At 33.6% G+C, this 20,724-nt stretch overlaps 1 protein-coding gene across 6 annotated transcripts in view; it reads right to left on the reverse strand.

Annotated features, from left to right (window-relative positions):
• Positions 1–1,934: 1,934 nt before the first annotated feature.
• LOC149797946 (uncharacterized) overlaps positions 1,935–20,724 on the reverse strand; it is a 32,208-nt gene continuing 13,418 nt past the window's right edge. For 5 of the 6 annotated variants that reach the window (XM_089963018.1, XM_089963016.1, XM_089963014.1 and 2 more), the window contains 7 exons: positions 11,689–11,818; positions 10,180–10,301; positions 9,313–9,374; positions 7,497–7,569; positions 6,271–6,332; positions 4,515–4,586; positions 1,935–4,307 (listed from right to left, as the gene is read on the reverse strand). In XM_089963018.1, the coding sequence (XP_089819144.1) occupies positions 4,548–4,586; positions 6,271–6,332; positions 7,497–7,569; positions 9,313–9,374; positions 10,180–10,301; positions 11,689–11,818 (488 nt within the window). In that variant the 3' untranslated portion in view covers positions 1,935–4,307; positions 4,515–4,547. The remainder of the gene's footprint in view (positions 4,308–4,514; positions 4,587–6,270; positions 6,333–7,496; positions 7,570–9,312; positions 9,375–10,179; positions 10,302–11,688; positions 11,819–20,724) is intronic. The other variant, XM_089963013.1, reaches the window with a different exon arrangement.

Consider the following 20,724-nt stretch of genomic DNA (forward strand, 5'->3'; position numbering starts at 1 on the left):
CGACACGTGCCATACAAATTTGGGAAACAGTGAATGCATATCACTAAGAACCTATGACAATTAATTTGCTAATTGCAACTAGAGTTAAGTAATTATTGAGACAGCTTAAATCTTTTTCACTGTGATTTTTTCCAAATGAAATTAAACTATTTTTATTCCGCTGAATTATTTGGTCCATAATATCTCTAGATAAATCTTTACGAGTTGTATTCTCTCCTAAATTAGGTGAAAAGGCTACACCTAAGACAACAAACTCAGCAGAACCTAAGTTTAGTTTATGATCTGGAAAATGTTTCATATTAACTAACATCTCTACTTCTGGTCCAATGCACTTGATTTTTTGAACATTTGTACTAAGGCAAAAGCAATAAGAACTATGGACATTAAAAAATTAAAGACGACTTCGGCGAATGCATTTAACCATGATTGATCATACGCGATTTGACAAAGACGATATGTCATACATCCTACATTTAATTTTCTAATTTTCTGTATTATCCTTGTCATCTAGGCTAAACTTTATGCGAACATGATAAGAATACCTGGTTATAGCGTCTACGCCTGTCTACTCTATAGTTTGAAACCAGTCCAACCAGAGACTTCATTTAAATTAGATGTTCCAACTGAAATGTTTAATCGTCACTTTAAAAACAAATTATGACACTGTCTCACTTCCTCTCTCACTCTCTCTCTCTCTCCCTCTCTCTGTATCTCTCTCTCTCTCTCTCTCTCTCTCTCTCTCTCTCTATATATATATATATATATATATATATATATATATATATATGTGTGTGTGTGTGTGTGTGTGTGTGTGTGTGTGTGTGTGTGTGTCTGCATGGTAATGTTACTGGATCTATAACCCTTTGAAGGACGACAAAGAGAATTAGTCCCGGAACTAATGTGACTTTATACCGTAAACTGGTAGGAGTGTTCTCTACAGTGTATCGATTTTAGAAAAAAATATTTAATCCATCTGAATAATTGTGGATTACAACGTTTTAAAATTGCTTCTTATCTCGCATGCATAAGCAATTTTCTTTTTTTCCTTTGTAAATATGCTCTCCAAATAAGAAATATACTGCTTATGTTTATTATCTTTTTGTTTACATTTGAATATTACATCTTTGTTTTATCGACGATAATTACCCAACTTCGTACCTAATGTTAATATCCCTCTTCAGAACTATCTACTTTATTTCAAATAATTGGAACGTTCTATGGTGAATCTCTCAGATTCTGTGCGTTTCTCAACTGGTACTTCTTTTTACAACATTGTTTGGTTTTATATATGATACAGAACCTGTTACATGTTACCACTATATAGGCATCAACACAAGTAACATAAATAAGGAAAACCAAACATAAGAAGTAATCTTTTTCTCTAAGTTAAAAGATCGAATTTCAAGTGGAACTTTCTGTATCATGAATTAAATCCAAAATAATCCTAAACATTTCTAAACAAGCTGAATAAACTCGAGAACTCCGAATAAATTCCAGGTCCTCGAAAATGTTGATGCGATAAAAGTCTTCATGTATAACAGTTGCATTATTCAGAACTCCTTGGAATAAATTTACAATAATCTCAAAATAATATCTTAGCCTAAGAAGCAATTTGCATTTCCAATGGATTGTCCAAAACTATGCTTCAGATAAAATTAAGATTAATACAACATCAAACACATCTGTATATTGGTGATACAATAAAACACAAGAAAAGATTGAGAGAGTTATATACACCCATATATCCATAAACGGTATAGTATTTCTAGATACCCATGTCGTAAAAACCGAGATGACCATCAGATGCAATGGGAACCAATCCCTAAGTCGCAAATATGTTTGCATATTATTTTTAAGGATCATCGAAAGCACGTATTTAGAGATCCTAGGAAATGTACAGTTCGCCGCCAAAAGTAAAACACACAATACAGATATACATGAATGACCCTTTAATGAACAATTCTGTAAATTATCCGTGTTGGAAATGGAAGAATAAATAAGTAGATTTTCAAGATCCACAAGATCACATTCATCCTATTTTTACAAGGTCATATAAAATATTTGTTCTTTACACAATTTGTATTGTCTAAATTCTGCATAGTAACCATTGGCTTTAGCAAAAGGCGGCATAATTTTTCTTGCTTATAAAATCCAGAAATATCTTATATCTTTCGTTCCTTCATCAATCTGCATATCTCTAGAAATAACCATCGCATCATCCTTATTCTTGTCTCTAATATCTTCTGTTTCTTTCTTTTGTTCTATTAATTCATTTGAACCGCTTCTCTTATCTAAATTACTTATACGTAGAATTAATTTATTTTTCTGCCAATGTTGTAATTTATTTTCCTGTATGATGGGTGGCTCCGAGTGGACGAGAGGTCTAAAGCGCTCTCCGTTACGGATTACTGCCATCTCACATCGGTTCGAGTCTAGGATTCGGCCAATGTGGGTATGTGAGAAAGCTTGCCATTAGCTTCTCGTGGGTCGGTGGTTATTCCCGGGATTTTCCAGGTTCTTCTTCCACCATTAATACTGGCCACCATGCATATCCTATTGTGTGCTGAAAATGGCGTTAAACCCAACAACAACAACACCAACAACAACTTCCTGTATGATGCACTTGACAGTTTTCCTTTTAATTTCCAACAGAAGCATTTGAAAGAAAAATAGATACGTATTATATCAGATTAGAAACGGATACAGGTACGTTCTCAAAATAATCGAACTGTTCATGGATATATTTTAATCTATAACTTTTACGATATCTTTTTCCTTGCAACCTATTAAAGGTCTTTTAATAATACATTATTAATGTATTTACTGTTTTCATCTTAATCTGTTTTCCGTAAATAATTTTCATTTTGTAAGAGGGTATAATCGGTCCTATGTCCTTCTTTAACACATACATTCCAGTGACGCTCATTGTACTAGGCTACGATTCCACTAAGCCTAGCAATTGATGCCAATGCATCTGCTAAATAATGCTCGATACATATATGCAAAACAACACATCTTGTCCTTGTTTTTTACCACACACTATAACTCAAAGCACCTTACCTCTACTGGTATATGTTACAAACATAATGTATCGTGTCATATCAACATAAACATCTGGATATTGCCTAATTGGTCCATTAACATTAATGAGTCTTAATATGAATTTATTAAGGGTATATCCATGATAATAGTATCATTCGTAGTATCTGTTTTTATTCGACGCAAGAAGAATTTGAAATTAATATTAAATAATAGTACAGTTGCAACACAAAAATCAAAGAAGTATTCGTATCACTATTCTAGGAATTGGGTATCTTTGTTGGCAGTACATTTAATATTTTGTTTCAGAAGAAAACAAAATAATCTCTTCTTTTACTGCGAACCCCTAACACTTGACCTCTCAAAGAAGTAATATTTATTGACTCAGATATAAACTGCATGATCGTTTATAATAATATGGATATACTTGTATAAGATATCATACATGGGCTGCTTAAATAATTAAACCGTGACAATTAATGACATTTGACAATAATGATATGCATTGTACAAAATTAAGAATAATAAAGATGATGTTGATATGTTTACCTAATAAGACTAGGGAGCCTAATGGCAGAGTAAGATCAAAAACGGATTAAAAAAAACCCACACATATGGTGATTGAAGAAATAGTAATTGTAACTGAAAAATGTGTGAAAGCAGAGAGAGAAAAAAGAAAGACAAGATAAGAAAACACTAGAAGCAATGTGCAGAGAAGTAAAATAGGTAACATCTTGTATCAGATTATGCAGTAATTATCCACCCACACCAAGGCAAGAAAAACTGATTTGGAATAAAGACCTTAATTACGGTCTAAGGATAGAACAACTTATGACACAATTACAAAATGAGACAAGGATGTAATATATTGTAATATATGTGCATACATCAATATACAAGTGCTGAAGGCGTTTTTACATTACATGATATATATGCTAATGAACTAGTGTATACATAATTATATCCAAGCAATGTAAACATGAAGAAAACGATTTAGTAATTCACACCATATGTAAAGGCATGGAACACCTATGACACGACACGATGCAATGTAAATTTTGAAGTACAGATCATTCATATTTAATTGCTTGAAAATATTTGAAAGATAATATTTCTACATTTTATTTTGTGACTTCTCTGATTTTCTCAGAATGTTCAGATTTATGTTTCTTCTGTCAACGGCAACGTTGTAGATTTTTAATATCATCTTCGCTTCCGTTGCATGTATATAAGTTTCCAGCCCCTCTCCATTATATAATTTTGTCCATCTGAATGAAATAAAGAATTTTAGCTCATTCTATTGGTTATGATAGACTTCCAAACACTTTGATGTAATAGTCAATAGCAAAATAACTGGATATCGCAAGTGCATTAAACATGTGCATGTTTAAGTTATTTGTTATATACAAAGGCTTTGCCGATAAAGATAAGTACAGAAATAATTCATTGAAAATAATTATTTAAGCACTACTGACCAGAATGACTATTTCGGTGCAGTTCATAGTAGACTAAGTATAACCTTCCATTCTCAACTGATCTTGAAGGTTCTGGAAAAAAAAGAATTTTAGCAATGTGTCGCTTATATATCGTCATTTTCTCATGCACGTTCAATTCTTGAATTCATACCCACACCAGCATCATAACGGAGAGAAGGTACATATTATGCGTTATCATCAACATGGATGTATGACCTATATGTCTCACGATTCAGCTAGAAAATTAAATGGTTTGCAATAAATGGTTTTAACTTTCTTCTTTCCAGTTTTGTTATAGCCAATATATCAGCTCGACACAAAGAACATACTTATTTTCATTATGAGGAAGGTTATTTTGTAAAAACACATCTTAATATGTGTCGCAGGCACGACAAAGTGTCCTCTGGAATCGACTGTATCGAAAACATAAAGACAAAACTCATAGATTCAATGATATTTAATCCTTGGAGTCATCCAAGATGAAACACAACTTTATTGGGTATATTTGTGGATATGCAATTTATTTTTAAATGTATCAGTCATATAAAAATATAGAAAAGTGTATTTTGTACATAAACGAGATATTTGGGAGAGAATGTTCTCAAATAAAATCTACGTGTAAGGTCTCAGCAAAAATGATTAAGCATTTATTAAAGATGGCCTCCACTTTACACATTAAAAAAATTTCATAGCCGATTTATAAGTAGGTGCATTAGTAAGAGCATCGTGAGTCATCGGCGTGCAGCAATATAGCTACACTATAATTAGACATCTGGAGACCTAAATTCCATGTATTAAATATTTATTACAGTATCAACACAAAAGAATCACAAAGGTGATATGTAGTATGCTGGAGACTTATTAAATGGTGAATGTGCATACACATTTTTGTTATGACACTATTATCACATGAAGACACATTATGTCAAAGGTAAGGTAATTATGCAATACATTCAATTAATTTTAACCCAAATTGTGTTTATTCTATATTGTCAAATTTTGTTTACTTGAAGACAGTCTTATATTGCACCAAAGTTTCTAAGTACAAGTCTATTGTCTAGAATGTTTGCATCCGTAATTCCTATCACCAATAATTATAAAACATTTACCATGCAATCAGTAGAACTACAAGTGACCGAGAATTTGTTATGGATGATTAAACTGAACAGCTGAAATTTTATGTGATCAAACACAACTCAAGTACAAAAGAAAAGTTTTAAAATTGGAAATAGAAGTATTAAATGAAACTAAAATACTGTGAGCAGACGATAAATAATAAGTCAGTGCATGTTCTCATAGGAAGTTTCGGTATAGATATTCCGGTACTCATGGGAAATAAGATTTACCGGCAAAAGAATACCAAATTTAAAATTCTAGCTCTAGGAATCAAATCATCCGCTTTTAATTATTACATTATTCCCCTCGATATTAGTTTAGTGGATTTCAGTCGGTAGTATAACACTTACACGAACATGTTGTAAAGCGTTCCATATAAGAGACCATGACCAAATTATCCATATTGAACTCATTATGTTTTCAACAAAATAAGAAAAATCATTATTTTGACTCTAATAATATTAGACGAGAGTGCAGTTTTACTATCGTTAGTCAGACTTAACACGAAAACACAATGTTAAAAACACAAATAAATACATATGTGCTACCAGGTGGAATATTTGCGATCCCTGAAAATTTCTTTTATTTGTTGATGTCTGTTATAATGCATATAGTTGGCTTAAAGTCAATTTTGTTGTACCTCATATAGGGCCGCTTTCGTCTGCGTAACCTCTTGTGCATTCTCATATATTGTGGCACTCACTAAATACAAAGAATACACATACCGTAGTGAAATAATTAAAAGTTTGTGCACAAAAAATTTGCTGTTTCATAAGTGGAATTATCCAATTAAACATTTTCTCATAACGTTTGGCCACAATCCTCCATTCACTCAAGACCTTCCTTCAATATACATTGTATGCCACGTAATTCGTCATTCCACAATAACATACTATGATGTGTATTGTCGTTGTGTGGCTTTACGAATATTTAAATAAAATTACTTAGGCACATATTTATATGTGATTATTTATTAAATGAATAAGTTGAAACAAACTGCATCATGTTAAATTTAACCATATTACATTGCACAATAGGATGATTGTACTCAGATTTTAAATCAATTACTGGTCATCCCTCCATTAAAACATAAGCGTCATTTTAAAGCGGTATTATCATGTAATTGAAAAAGAGCATTTGTGCATATGATATATTAGCACATCTTTTAGGCAATACTAGTGAACTTGTAGAATATGGTGATAATGCGGGGAAAATATATATTATTAAAAATATATGAATTCAAACATATTCACACAAGTATTGAATATGAAAACATCTGTGTATTATAGTTTTAGTTATAATTATATCCAACGAACGTAGTCATAAAGAAAACGATTTGCTAATTCACACCATATGTAGAGGCATGAAACACCTATGACACGACACGATGTAATGTACATTTTGAAGAACATATCATTCACATTTAATTGCCTGAAAATATCTGAAAGATAATATTTCTTCATTTTATTTTGTGACTCTCTGATTTTCTCAGAATGTTCAGATTTATTATTGTTCTGTCAACGGCAACGTTTCTCCGTTTGTCCATGGCTATTAATTATCTTTCAACTAATTGTAGATTTTTAATATCATCTTCGCTTCCGTTGTATGTATTTATTTTCCAGCCCCTCTCCATTATATTAATTTTGTCCATCTGAATGAAATAAAGAATTTTAAGCTCATTCTATTGGTTATGATAGACTTCCAAACACTTCGATGTAATACTCAATAGCAAAATAACTGGATATCGGATATCGCAAATACATTAAATATGTGCATGTTTAAGTTATTTGTTGTATATAAAGGCTTTGCCGATAAGGAAAAGTACAGAAAGAATTCATTGAAAATAATTATTTAAGTACTACTGACCAGAATGACCTATTTCGGTGCAGTTGATAGTAGAATAAGTATAACCTTCCATTCTCAACTGATCTTGAAGGTTCTGGAAAAAAAGAATTGTATCAATGTGTTACTTATATATCGTCATTTTTTCATGCACGTTCAATTCTTGAATTTATACCCGCACCAGCATCATAACGGAGAGAAGGTACATATTATACTTTATGATCAACATGGATGTATGACCTACATGTCTCACGATTCAGCTAGAAAATTAAATGGTTTGAAATAAATGGTTTTAACTTCTTCTTTCCAGTTTTGTTATAGCCAATATATCAGCTCGACACAAAGAACATACTTATTTTCATTATGAGTATAATTCTCAAACTTCGAATATAAGGAAGGTTATTTTGTAAAAACACATCTTAATATGTGTCGCAGGCACGACAAAGTGTCCTCTGGAATCGACTGTATCGAAAACATAAAGACAAAACTCATAGATTCAATGATATTTAATCCTTGGAGTCATCCAAGATGAAACACAACTTTATTGGGTATATTTGTGGATATGCAATTTATTTTTAAATGTATCAGTCATATAAAAATATAGAAAAGTGTATTTTGTACATAAACGAGATATTTGGGAGAGAATGTTCTCAAATAAAATCTACGTGTAAGGTCTCAGCAAAAATGATTAAGCATTTATTAAAGATGGCCTCCACTTTACACATTAAAAAAATTTCATAGCCGATTTATAAGTAGGTGCATTAGTAAGAGCATCGTGAGTCATCGGCGTGCAGCAATATAGCTACACTATAATTAGACATCTGGAGACCTAAATTCAATGTAATAATTAATTATTACAGTATCAACACCAAAAGAATCACAAAGGTGATATGTACTATGCTGGAGACATTAAATGGCGAATTGTGCATACACATTTTTGTTATGACACTATTATCACATGAAGACACATTATGTCAAAGGTAAGGTAATTATGCAATACATTCAATTAATTTTAACCCAAATTGTGTTTATTCTATATTGTCAAATTTTGTGTTCTTGAAGACAGTCTTATATTGCACCAAAGTTTCTAAGTGCAAGTCTATTGTCTAGAATGTTTGCATACGTAATTCCTATCACCAGTACGTGTGGAGATGGCAGGGAGTTTACAGCACAAAACTAATTATCAAATATTTACCACGCAATCAATAGAACTGCAACTGACCGAGAATTTGTTATGGACGATTAAACTGAACAGTTGAAATTTTATGTGATCTAACACAACTCAAGTACAAAAGTAAAGTTTTAAAATTGGAAATAGAAGTATTAAATGAAACTAAAGTACTGTGAGCAGACGATACATAATAAGTCAATGCATGTTCTCATAGGAAGTTTCGGTATAGATATTCCGGTACTCATGGGAAATAAGACTAACCGGCAAAAGAATGCCAAATTTAGAAGTCTAGCTCTAGGAATCAAATCATCCGCTTTTAATTATTACATTATTCCCCTCGATATTAGTTTAGTGGATTTCAGTCGGTAGTATAACACTTACACGAACATGCTGTAAAGTGTTCATATAAGCGACCATGACTAAATTATCCATATTGAACTCATTACGCTTTCAACAAAATAAGAAAAATCATTATTTTGACTCTAATAATATTAGACGAGAGTGCAGTTTTACTATCGTTAGTCAGACCTAACACGAAAACACAATGCTAAAAACACAAATAAATACATATGTGCTGCCAGGTGGAATATTTGCCATCCCTGAAAAATTCTTTTATTTGTTGATGTCTGTTATAATGCATATAGTTGCCTAAAGTCAATTTTGTTGTACCTCATATCGGGTCGCTTTCGTCTTCGTAACCTCTTGTGCATTCTCATATATTGTGGCACTCACTAAATACAAAGAATACACATACCGTAGTGAAATAATTAAAAGTTTGTTCACAAAAAATTGCTGTTTCATAAGTGGAATTATCCAATTAAATATATTCTCATAACGTTTGGCCACAATCCTCCATTCACTTAAGACCTTCCTTCAATATACTTTATATGCCATGTAATTCGTCATTCCACAATAAGATACTATGATTTGTATTGTCATTGTAGTGGCTTTACGAATATTTAAATTACTTAGGCACATATTTATATGTGATTATTTATTAAATGAATAATGTGAAACAAACTGCATCATGTTAAATTTAACCATATTACATTGCACAATAGGATGATTGTACTCAGATTTGAAAGCAATTATTGGTCATCCCTCCATTAAAACACAAGCGTCATTTTAAAGCGGTATTATCATGTAATTGAAAAAGAGCATTTGTGCATATGATATATTAGCACATCGTTTAGGCAATATTAGTGAACTTGTAGAAGATGGTGATACTGCGGGGAAAATATATATTATTAAAAATATATGAATTCAAACCTATTCATATAAGTATTGAATATGAAAACATCTGTATATTATACTAATAGCAAATTGTATTGTTTAAATCCATTGTTCAATGTATAAGCTACATCATATAAATAAATTAAATCACATGAAATCCTTCAACGAAATCAAATATTTATATTATTGGTACAACATACGACCGAAATTCTAAAATGTTGTGCTTTCTAAAGGATAACAATCGTTCCCAGTAATGGTGTTTATTTTATGCATACATCAAACTATATTTAAAACAAGACTCACTGTTTGGTACGCATAATGATGCAACGTTATAATACGAAGCAGTAATTCTGTTCTCGCCTACTCTTTCCTCCGACGTTTCTTCTCTGCTTCTTCCTAACGCGTTTGTTTCCTTGTTTGTGCCACTAGTATCATTGTTCGTTGAATGTAAAAGTAGACAATGAACATATTACAAATATATACATATTTTTTGAAGATATAGACAGAGACATATTTGCAAACTTAATATCACACGATTTTCAACTCTCATAGCATGTGCATTGCAGAAAGTGTACCTCTTTTTTTTTAGTCATGTTTAATTATGCATGTTTTCAAATTATTTCTGAGACAATGTGATCTTAGCGAATTAAAACCATTTAAACATACCATTCTATGTTTCTTTGCTTATCTTATTACGCCTTGGACATTGATCAGAATTGATGAGGCCGAATATGAGAAAACAATTTACTGGCGGTTTCGGCTATTCAATGCCAAGACGAACAAATGGTTCCCATGTTGGGTCGATACTGAAAATACTACCAATAGTATTCAAAAACATCAACATTTTAGCAGGAATACGAGTAAATGAATAACCTTCCTCAGCTGAAGTAAGAGTCGTACAAGGATTACGAACTATACTGAAACTTGAAAGGTAAAATACACTTGATGTATTTATGTTCGGACTCTTTAAAGGAACCAACAATTATAGTAATGCAACAAATGTATACTATGAGGGTTCATTATGGATGATGTTTATCCTATTTATTATTCTAATATATTTCGTAGTTGAGATAAATAATTTTGGAACACATAATCAGTCGCAAGCAGCTGTTTCTGAAGCAGATAAAATTGTTTCTACTTTAATTATAACGAGAGAGATAAAAATGTAAAGATCATTTCCTCTTCACAAATATTTTGATTTTGCTATCAAGAGCGGTCATATTATGACAGAACTATGCACCGGGATGACTGACAAATGCGCCGCCACTCTAGGTAAGGAAGGCATGTAATACATCTGTTTACTTTCCTCTTATTAACTGTCTTTCGCATGTGAAGGACAAATATTACTCATGTAATTGAGCTTCAGCGTAAATGAAATATTTTCCTTTCTTGTACGGGTGACTATGTTTGATGTAGAGCCATATACGCCTTTTTAAGTTCCTCTTGAGACTGAAGATACCTTTTTTATGTGTAACATTTAAATGACAAGAAAATAGTACTCCACAGCTGAAAAAGTATTCTAGTGTTAAACGTAAGTAACCTAAAGAGCTAAAGGGTTGAAAGTACATGATCACGCGACTAGGCCATGATTTATGCTACTTGAATATTATATCCCAACACAGTCATCAAAGTTATATTATACTATTTCGCACCACAGTGTAGTAATGATATATTATAAAGATTCGACAGACGCGTACATTACATTATTATCTCTCTGAAATGAATTATATAGTAATGTTAACTATGAAGGCATTTACTGACATTGAATTATCAAATATATAACACAAAGCCTAGTAAGATTAAGACGTTCACCTTATTTTCTTCAAAGCCGCATTTAAGACGATGTTAATGATGAGGGCGAAAACACAAATTACGACAACTGATCCTCCTATAACCGTCAAAGCTACCTTGTACACAGTTTGTAACAGATATTCAGGTGACTCTGCAATATGAAAACTACACAACTTAATAGTACTTATCACAACAATGAATAGCAAGCACGAAAACGTGTTTATTGGAACTGTTAAAAATGACAAGATTTCCAGTGATGCAAAAGACTCTGTCATTAAGTAATTCAAAATACACTATAATTATATATTTACACTAAATTAATGGAAACAATGAATTTTTTCATATCAATCATATCAAGATTCTTAGAATATTTTTTAAACCACACCTTTGGAATGGTTGAAAAATCACAATTTCAGTAGGTAAGATTATGCTTTTTGCATAATTGGCTTTGTTAAACGAATAAATTTACAAAGGCTATGGCTATGCTACTTATAGCTATCCATTGAAATTTGGGAGCGATAGCCCATATTTGTAAAAGAATGTTGCGGATGGATTTATATATTGACCTTTCGAACCAAACGTAAAACTCTGTATTACCTTTATCACATACATATATCTCGGTTCGCATTCACAGAGATGCTCTCGTATCTTGTTACGCGGCTGATAGTTGGAGCATTTTCCTCGTCTACGGTTACAGAACGCAGAGCACATGCCATATAAGCATGCTTAGAAAGCCATGACAAAATAAACACCGTCCTAGCTGATATGAGATGATGCATTCCAATATAATATTTTAGCTCCCGAGACTCAAAGCACCATCAGTTCTAATGCATTTGAAACCACTATTAAATCTGACTCGTGTCTCGCCGCTAGTCCGATTTTTAGAAGACGATGTTGGTCGGTTTTCTCAATGTCAACTGCAAAACAATCAAACATGCTTTCAAAAATAGTTGGGGGTACATGTAAAACTGTGTGAAGCAAAATCAGTCGGGAATGTCCCCGTGTGGCTGACCCAAACGCAGCTTGCTCAACTTTAATGCGGCCAATACAAACGCTCTTCAATAACATTAATATCAAAACATACAAATGCCTGTGAAATATTTCCATTCCTAGCATCCATTCCAACGTTGTTGGCAGCAGTGACAATAACATTTACAAAATCTACATTGTTTGGAGCTGTTGGAACTATATCAGGAATTTTTTTGAAAAAGGCAGTTTGGGGCCAGATAAGAACAGGACGAAGTCTTTGACTACCAAGAATATCCTCGGGCATAGGTCTTCGATTAAGCAGAAGATCGTCTGTCCGTAAACTAATCATGATTTAATTGCGATGGAAAAATCTATCAAACATTTTCATGGTGCTTTTATGCGTGACGAACTTGCATCGATGGTGACATGCACACGTAAAACTTACATCATCAGTTAGGATTCATCAACAGGCCCTGACACGGATTGATTCGCATACGTGGTAACACCTCAGCATTGTTTGCAATATTAGTCGCATTGACTTACATTGTTAGTTGACGTTGTTAATTATTTATCTAAGCGTAAACAGCAATGTTTGTGTCATTCGACTACACCCCTATAGACACGGTTGGAAAGCCCCATATGCAGTAATCATTTACGGTCATTACTCTGCTCGACGAAACTATGCTGGTGTGCATCTGAACAGATTTCCCATTAATCCGGATATATACGAGTGTGCTAAGCGTGTTGTTGGTGTCGATCCAAGTGAGTTTGTGAATTTTTAAGATCAATCTGGCAAACTCAAAACGTCAATCGTGAATACTCGATATATTTTTGTCAAGCTGAATGGCACTGTCGCAAACAACCCGGCTGACTTCAATATCAACCGTGGAATCAGAAACAGCTGTGTGTTGATGGCTTGTATTAAAGTGTATGTTGTTTATACTAATGCTATAATAAAAAGATACCTGGATAAACAAAGCGCTAATGCGCCAGCATCATCACTCGTAGTAACTTCTTGGAGCTCATTCAAAATTATCTTGACGAGTGAATAAGAGTCAAAAGCTGACGTTAAGACAAGTGGCCTAACTGTTTTCGTTACAGTCTGGGACGGTTTTGATACACCTAAAGCTCACATCTTAAAAGTACGAGGGTCCCAATAGTATTTATTTATCATATCTGGTTATTTTTTTGGCGACTGGAGTGTAATGGTAATAATGATAAATAATACCCAATGTGATAAATCGTTAGAAATATGTGCCGATATGGATACTAATTTTCAAAATTGTTAATATATACAATATCGACGTCGTTGCTCTCCAGAGATGAAATTCAGTTCGAAATACTCGGTATTTATGGTGACGGGTACTTAATCATCTTTTCTCGTTTAAGATTAGATATTTGTCATTGCATATAAGCAATGGAATCTCGCTGCGATGATGTGTTTGCGAAGCTTACCGACGAGATGTTGGATGACCTAACATAAGGTGCAAACATTGACGTTGATTTCGTTCAACTTGTATATGAATATCTACGGTAAATTGGCGTTACCTGACATTCGTATACACTTAAATATAATCTTACTAAGTATCAAATCTAAATCTACACCTTGCACCCTAATGTAGTACTCCCATATCGAGGTCAGCTTCCAATAATAGTCCATGCACGCGAAAACAACCTGGGTATGTTTCGCCTGTTTATATATATATATATATATATATATATATATATATATATATATATATATATATATATATATATATACGGGTGCGTTAGATGACCGAGTGGTCCAAAGCGCTCTCCGTCACGGATCACTGCCATCTCACCTCTGTCTGCGTGGGTTCGAGTCTCGGATTCGGCCAAAGTGGGTATGTGAGAAAGCTTGCCAGTAGCTTCTCGTGTTCTCGTGGGTGGGTGGTTCTTTCCGGGCTTTTCCCGGGTTCTTCCTCCACCATTAATACTGGCCGCCATGTATAGCCTATCTTGTGCTGAAAAATGGCGTTAAACCCTATAACAATAACAATAGCATTAGATGAACCTTATACGAAAGAAACTGCAAACATAGGTGGAAGTTACACAATTTTATTTTATATTTCATTGTAGTTAGCCAGATTTCAACAGTGTAAATTGATGCAGTATTATTGTACACTCAATGGGGTTTGGTCAAGTTAGTAGTGTATGCAGGAAAGAATGAAAAGGAAAAGCATTTGGTGGTAGGAGTAAAGTATGTCTCACAGCTAATGACTGAAATAGGAATACTTTCCTGTGAAAATTGTTAAATGAATATATACCTTAAAGTAGGAGACAAATAATGAAGATGTCGCAATAATGCAATCATCAAAATCTCCTTTTTAAACGAAATTACATCCAACAAAATGGAAAGGCACACATAAGCCATTCTAACTCTTTAAGGTACACACTTAATTTGTAGCGCGTGAATTATGTCCGAGGTTAGTAATATCGATTTAGAAACAATGTGAATCATCATGGTTATCCATTGTTTTGCTGTGCTTTACATTTGTCTTGATTTTGTTACAAAAAATGGATATATAAGTAAATAATGCATATAATTAGTGATGTGCTATATCTCCGTTTGATCAATATTGACGGTACGTTTCTATTTTCTTTGAAAATATAAAAGAAAACGACACAGAAAGCCACTTCAGACGCATAGGTAGATACAAGTTACTGATAATCAACAATACACAGTTCAATAAGAACATTCTTGTCAATACACTAAGTACTTATAGATACCTATAATAATAATGGCAATACAATAATCACATCTAGATACTTAAAAATATAATCATCTTAAAACAAGGAAAAGTCCAACGAAAATATTGTATACCACTTACTAGCATTACTGCCAGTAAGTAGTAGCATTATAAAAAGTGGGGACAGTGATAATGGCAGTACTTGTATAATTACTAGCGGCTGTAAGAGCAGTAGCTCCACTGGTAAAAGTGGTGGTAGTAGTAATGTAGTAGAAATCGATGCTGCTCTTTTGGCCTTTGATGTTAAGCAGTGGAAGCAAGCTGATATTTATTTTAGTGCTAGTATGTGTCGTGGTATTAGTATTAGCAATGTGGTACTAGTGGCATTGTTATAGTGGTGGTCATGGTGATTATAATAGTAGTAGCAGCATGAATGTTAAAAGCATTAGTAGAGTAATATAAGTAATATTAGGCCTGCTTGTAGAAGTATTTGCTAAAGAAATAGAAGTAGAAAAGTTAGTTGCAGTAGAGGCAGTAGGGCCTTAACTTGTACTAGTAACGTTATTCGTAAAAGACGACGAAGACAAAGCTTCTAGGGTATTACTACTAGTACCTTTAAAAATAATTTCCTTCAGATACGTGCAGATACGTACATGGCAAACATGCCAAAATACCAGAGAAATCACCTGTAAAGTATGTAGATATAATCCCCCGTCAACTTGAATAATTGTATTTTACCAATGAATGCATAATCGTACAGTCTCCTAAGTATGTCCATTTGTGATATTGGTGTTTTCTTTAATCACATGCCTGAAGTAATACTTTTTAAGTGGAACACAAATTTTAAATTGGCTTGGGATATGCTCTCTCATCATCGGCACGTGACCAATGCTAGAAAATATTGTCTATGACTTAAGTATGAGATGAGAGTTACAATTAAGGTAAGGAATAATACATTTCATCGGAACAGTGAACATAAGTAAAATAATGCTCCACCGGAAAAGCTGAATTGAATCCAGGAGAGTGTCAGGGTACGCTAAAATAGCGTTCGTACATAGTAGTCGTCATACCTTTGGCTGAGTTCTTTGTGAACGGCTAGACCAAATTTATCTCCTAAGTTACAGTGAAAATCACAACATGTTGGAGTAGGTCAAAATACTAGTGGCCGAATTTTAGACTGACATAGATAAACACAAAGATGTGATATTAGGACACACGGGGACGCTATACAGTTAATTTAGGTTTTAATATTACATTGCATTTAAATAATGAATACAAGAAGTATTCTTGTATGAGGAAGTCAAAATGGAGCAATATCAGAATCACTACTTATTCTTGCTAAGAAAGCAATCTCTTTATGTTCGTGAATATATTTTTTAAATATTCTCTTCCACTAATATTTCTTTTGGAGGTATGCTTGGTTCATGAAATTTATGAGGAACTCAGTTACGGCACACTTTTGAAGTGTACACAAAATGTCGGGAGTACAGCCAGTTTGTACGGAACGTTTTCCTCAAGAAAACTTAAAACGAAACATAATAAATTTATGTTTGGACCTAGTACTAATTGGGAGGCTACAAACATTTCCGAGAGGGAGGAGTTTGCAAAGATCAATTTTGGTTGTTAGTTTTATCAGCCATATCTTAGACCTGCATATATTTGATCTAGTTTGTTCTTGTAATTCCTAATTCTTTTAGCCCTGCATTGCTGAAACTTGTGAGTTGATAGAGGGCTCTCTTTTGATCTAATTCCAAATTTCACACACATTCAACGTTGTGGTGTTTACAATTTTTCAAATATGCTGGCAAATGCTAGTTGGGCTTTTATTCAGAGATCTAACATGGATTAGAAAAAACAAAATTGTTTGCTGTACATTTTACGGGCGTTGCGGATGCTATTCCAAGAACAACGTGACCTATCTTTTAATATACCCAGTGGAGTAGCAGAATCGGTTCCTGAATGACTGTATCGCCAAACAAACGAGATAAGCATATGTTTTTACCTCTCCTCTTTCAAAATGCAAAAATGCATGTCTTCTAAGTGTTTATTTCATAGCTCCTGTTTTGTTAGTACGTGGAATTGTTGGAAATACCAAAGTCACAAAAATCTTGTAGCATCGAAATTCGTACGACACGTAAATGTGCAAATCTGGGATTTGAGATTGTACGCTGCGCAGTTTAGAACCTATGTTGTGCCCGACTAGTGCACGAGGCATCTCTTCTACAAACGCCAGATAAAGGAAGGAGACGCTGAAGGCATGTTTTCGGAACAGATACACCGTATTTCATTCATTTTGAGATAGTTATTTTCGTTATATTACAAACTTCTTTCAAATACTTTCTACATTTCTGGTAATAGTACTATTGATGTAGAACGACCAGGATAAGTTTCACATTTCCCTTCACGTTTATAAATCTGGTGGATAAGCCCTTTCACCATGCGTATGGTATACATTCATATTGCATTATAATTCTAATCTAGCCGTTGTGGGTAATGGGCTACCTTGCATGAAGCGTTTTAGCAAAGTCATAATTCTTGTTTTCAACGTTTTTAATACTTGAATAGCATTGCGTATATCATGTTGGGTCATTTAACACGTAATGTATCACGTGCAGTTTTCAACACACATGTAGTTACATCGCTACATAATTGGTGTATTAAGGCCGCCCGGCAATATTAAGTGCAAGGTTTTAACGTAGCTTACATGCATATACATTTAGCTAACCGATGATCATCATACTAATTCTCCAATAACAATGAACATTAAATGGATCCGTGTCTAAGCCTAAAGCTGTGACTCAATAAAGACTGAAACAGAATATATTAATTTCATCTAACAGTAACAGACCGATTCTTTTTAAGTCTCCGACGGGTGGGGGGGGAGGCATGATTTATATGTTTCCCAATTATATATTCCTATCACAAACTACATATCGTGTCGTCGATATGCCTTCTCCTCCAATAATGTTTAGTAAAGGTCTAATTAAATTAGGGGGCGCTATGGTTCTTTGCACCTTAGAATGGATATATATCAAAGACAATCAAGTTATAGATGGTAATGTATAAGCAATAAAAAGTAAATATAACTCTTTTGTTACAAATATGTGTTAGTTTATTGCAGGTCGATAAATAAAAATGCCACAGGGTCCATATCCCTTTTGTTGCGCTTTGCTGCATTCTACGAAACTATATTGACGACAAATATGTGGGTTACAGAAAAACAAAAACAAACATATTGAAAGGAAGTTGATGTACATGTAAATACGAAATATATACTACCGCTTTTTCAAAGTGTAGTGTTGCAATGAACATTTAATTATATTTTGGCATTAAATTACTCACATGCATTATTGACTTCCCATCGTACATGTATGATTTTGACGCATGATATTACATGTTCCGCTTAGTGTTGAATATAGCTATAGCTTGATGCCAGATAATCAGATTGACGTTCGTACTGCAGGATGTATAACCATTGTCCCTAGTCTTTGGCAATAAATCATAAGAATAAATATCAGAGCTCCTATGTAATAAATAAAATCACTAGGTCCACGAAACATCTTTTTGACACTATGGGCAGGTTGCATGCAAAGAAAAAGAGGAAGGGGTGTACAAAAAATTAATGTTGCTTGCACACAATGCAAAATGACTATACTGGCATATTATCAAGCATTTTGTAGGATATGACATTGTTGTATACCAAATAATTTGGTAAAGCATGAAAGGTAGATTTTTAATGCACATGCAAATGTACCTTCTAAAATGTGTATATTGTAAGCTGTTTTCTGAAAATCTGTATGTGACAAAAGTAAGTATATCGTAAGAGGTCGGTCGGTAGAGGTCGGTAATCTTGAATGTGCGGTCAAAGATACCAGTCTGATCGATGTTACATGATAAACATTACTCCGATGGTATATGTGTTGTGGTGTTGGCACAGATCCTCCGAGTCCAGTATTTCAAATAACACAAGCACGATATTAATCATGACGATGTTTCCGTTGAGCTCTTTAGGGTATCTTCCAGAACATGTATGAAGCAATGTTAATGTTTACTACAATGTATTCTGTCACCATTCTCCCTTTCGTATTTTTATTTGATGATATATTATGTGATTTGTCTCAAAACGGGTCTTGATATTGAATTTCGTATTATAATATCGTATTCGTGCCTCCTGTAATCTTGATTTATGAACAGCCAGTATACGTACCAATTTTAAGCAGCTATTTTACCTTATAAGATGGTTTTAAACTAAGTCAAATTCGAAACTTTGACACTTCATATAACTCTACAATATCTACAATGTTTTCACCTTGTCTACTGACGTACATACATGAATGCCTTGAAGCTTCATTGCCCTGTACAACATACATAACAAAATGTAATCTGATGCAAACAGGAACATAGTCTTCCTGAGAAAATGTATCCTTAAAACACAAAGCTTTTGCCTTTAGCCTTTTTTCTATGTGTGTTTCCTTACGATACATGACATCTCAATCCAGAGTGCGTCATTTGAGAGCTTCCCTTTTGTAGCAAAATATATTTTATAGAATTGTTTCGATATCATAATTATTAGAACATGACATTCAGCTCTTCATAATGTAATCAAAGGGCAATGTTTACGATTACTTTGCAGCAATACAAAGCAAACACAAACTGGTTTTCAGTGAAGACTTTAAAATAGGCTGAAACTTTAGATCATGAACCAAATAGAATGTGTATACGTGCGTGGCATTTGAATGGTTAACGTATCTTGAACAAAGTTTCAGTCATATCGCTACGACGTCTGCAGTATAACAGTTCATAATGATGTCTAGCACTGAGGAAGCATAATGTCCCACCCAGTCACATTATCCTTGTCACCAGGCTGATCAGTCCTAATACTAATTTCTTAATGCTGCCCATGACGAGGCAGCTGTTAGTACCATTTTTATAAGCCTTTGGTATGGCTCGGTGTAGGTTTGAACCAGCGACCTCCTGCGTCTTATGTGGATACTCTAAACACGACCCCATCGGAGCGGTCGAATAGAACGTTAACTTCCCGAGACATAAGGACTATACAGTAGCATGAAATTTACAGTACGAATTTTGCTGAAACGGGTTTGCTGATAACTTACGTTATTTTGTATGATATTGGGCCGCGGGAATCACAGGATGCTGTATAGAAAAACAATATATGTCAAGTAACATATATTGTTCTCGTTTCATCTGTGTTTTCTTTTCGATATAAAAAATTATGTTGCCTGTCTTATTTTCAAAGCTGTTACTTTAATACATTGTACTGTATTTTAGTGTTTTGATAATACGTTAATTCTTAATTGGAATTCACATAGTTGCTATCTCGAACACAATGTTGTCGCCACTTCATCAACTCTACCTA

Source organism: Sinohyriopsis cumingii, chromosome 6 (genome assembly GCF_028554795.1).
Source record: "Sinohyriopsis cumingii isolate HCF-2022 chromosome 6, ASM2855479v2, whole genome shotgun sequence".
Taxonomy (NCBI): domain Eukaryota; kingdom Metazoa; phylum Mollusca; class Bivalvia; order Unionida; family Unionidae; genus Sinohyriopsis; species Sinohyriopsis cumingii.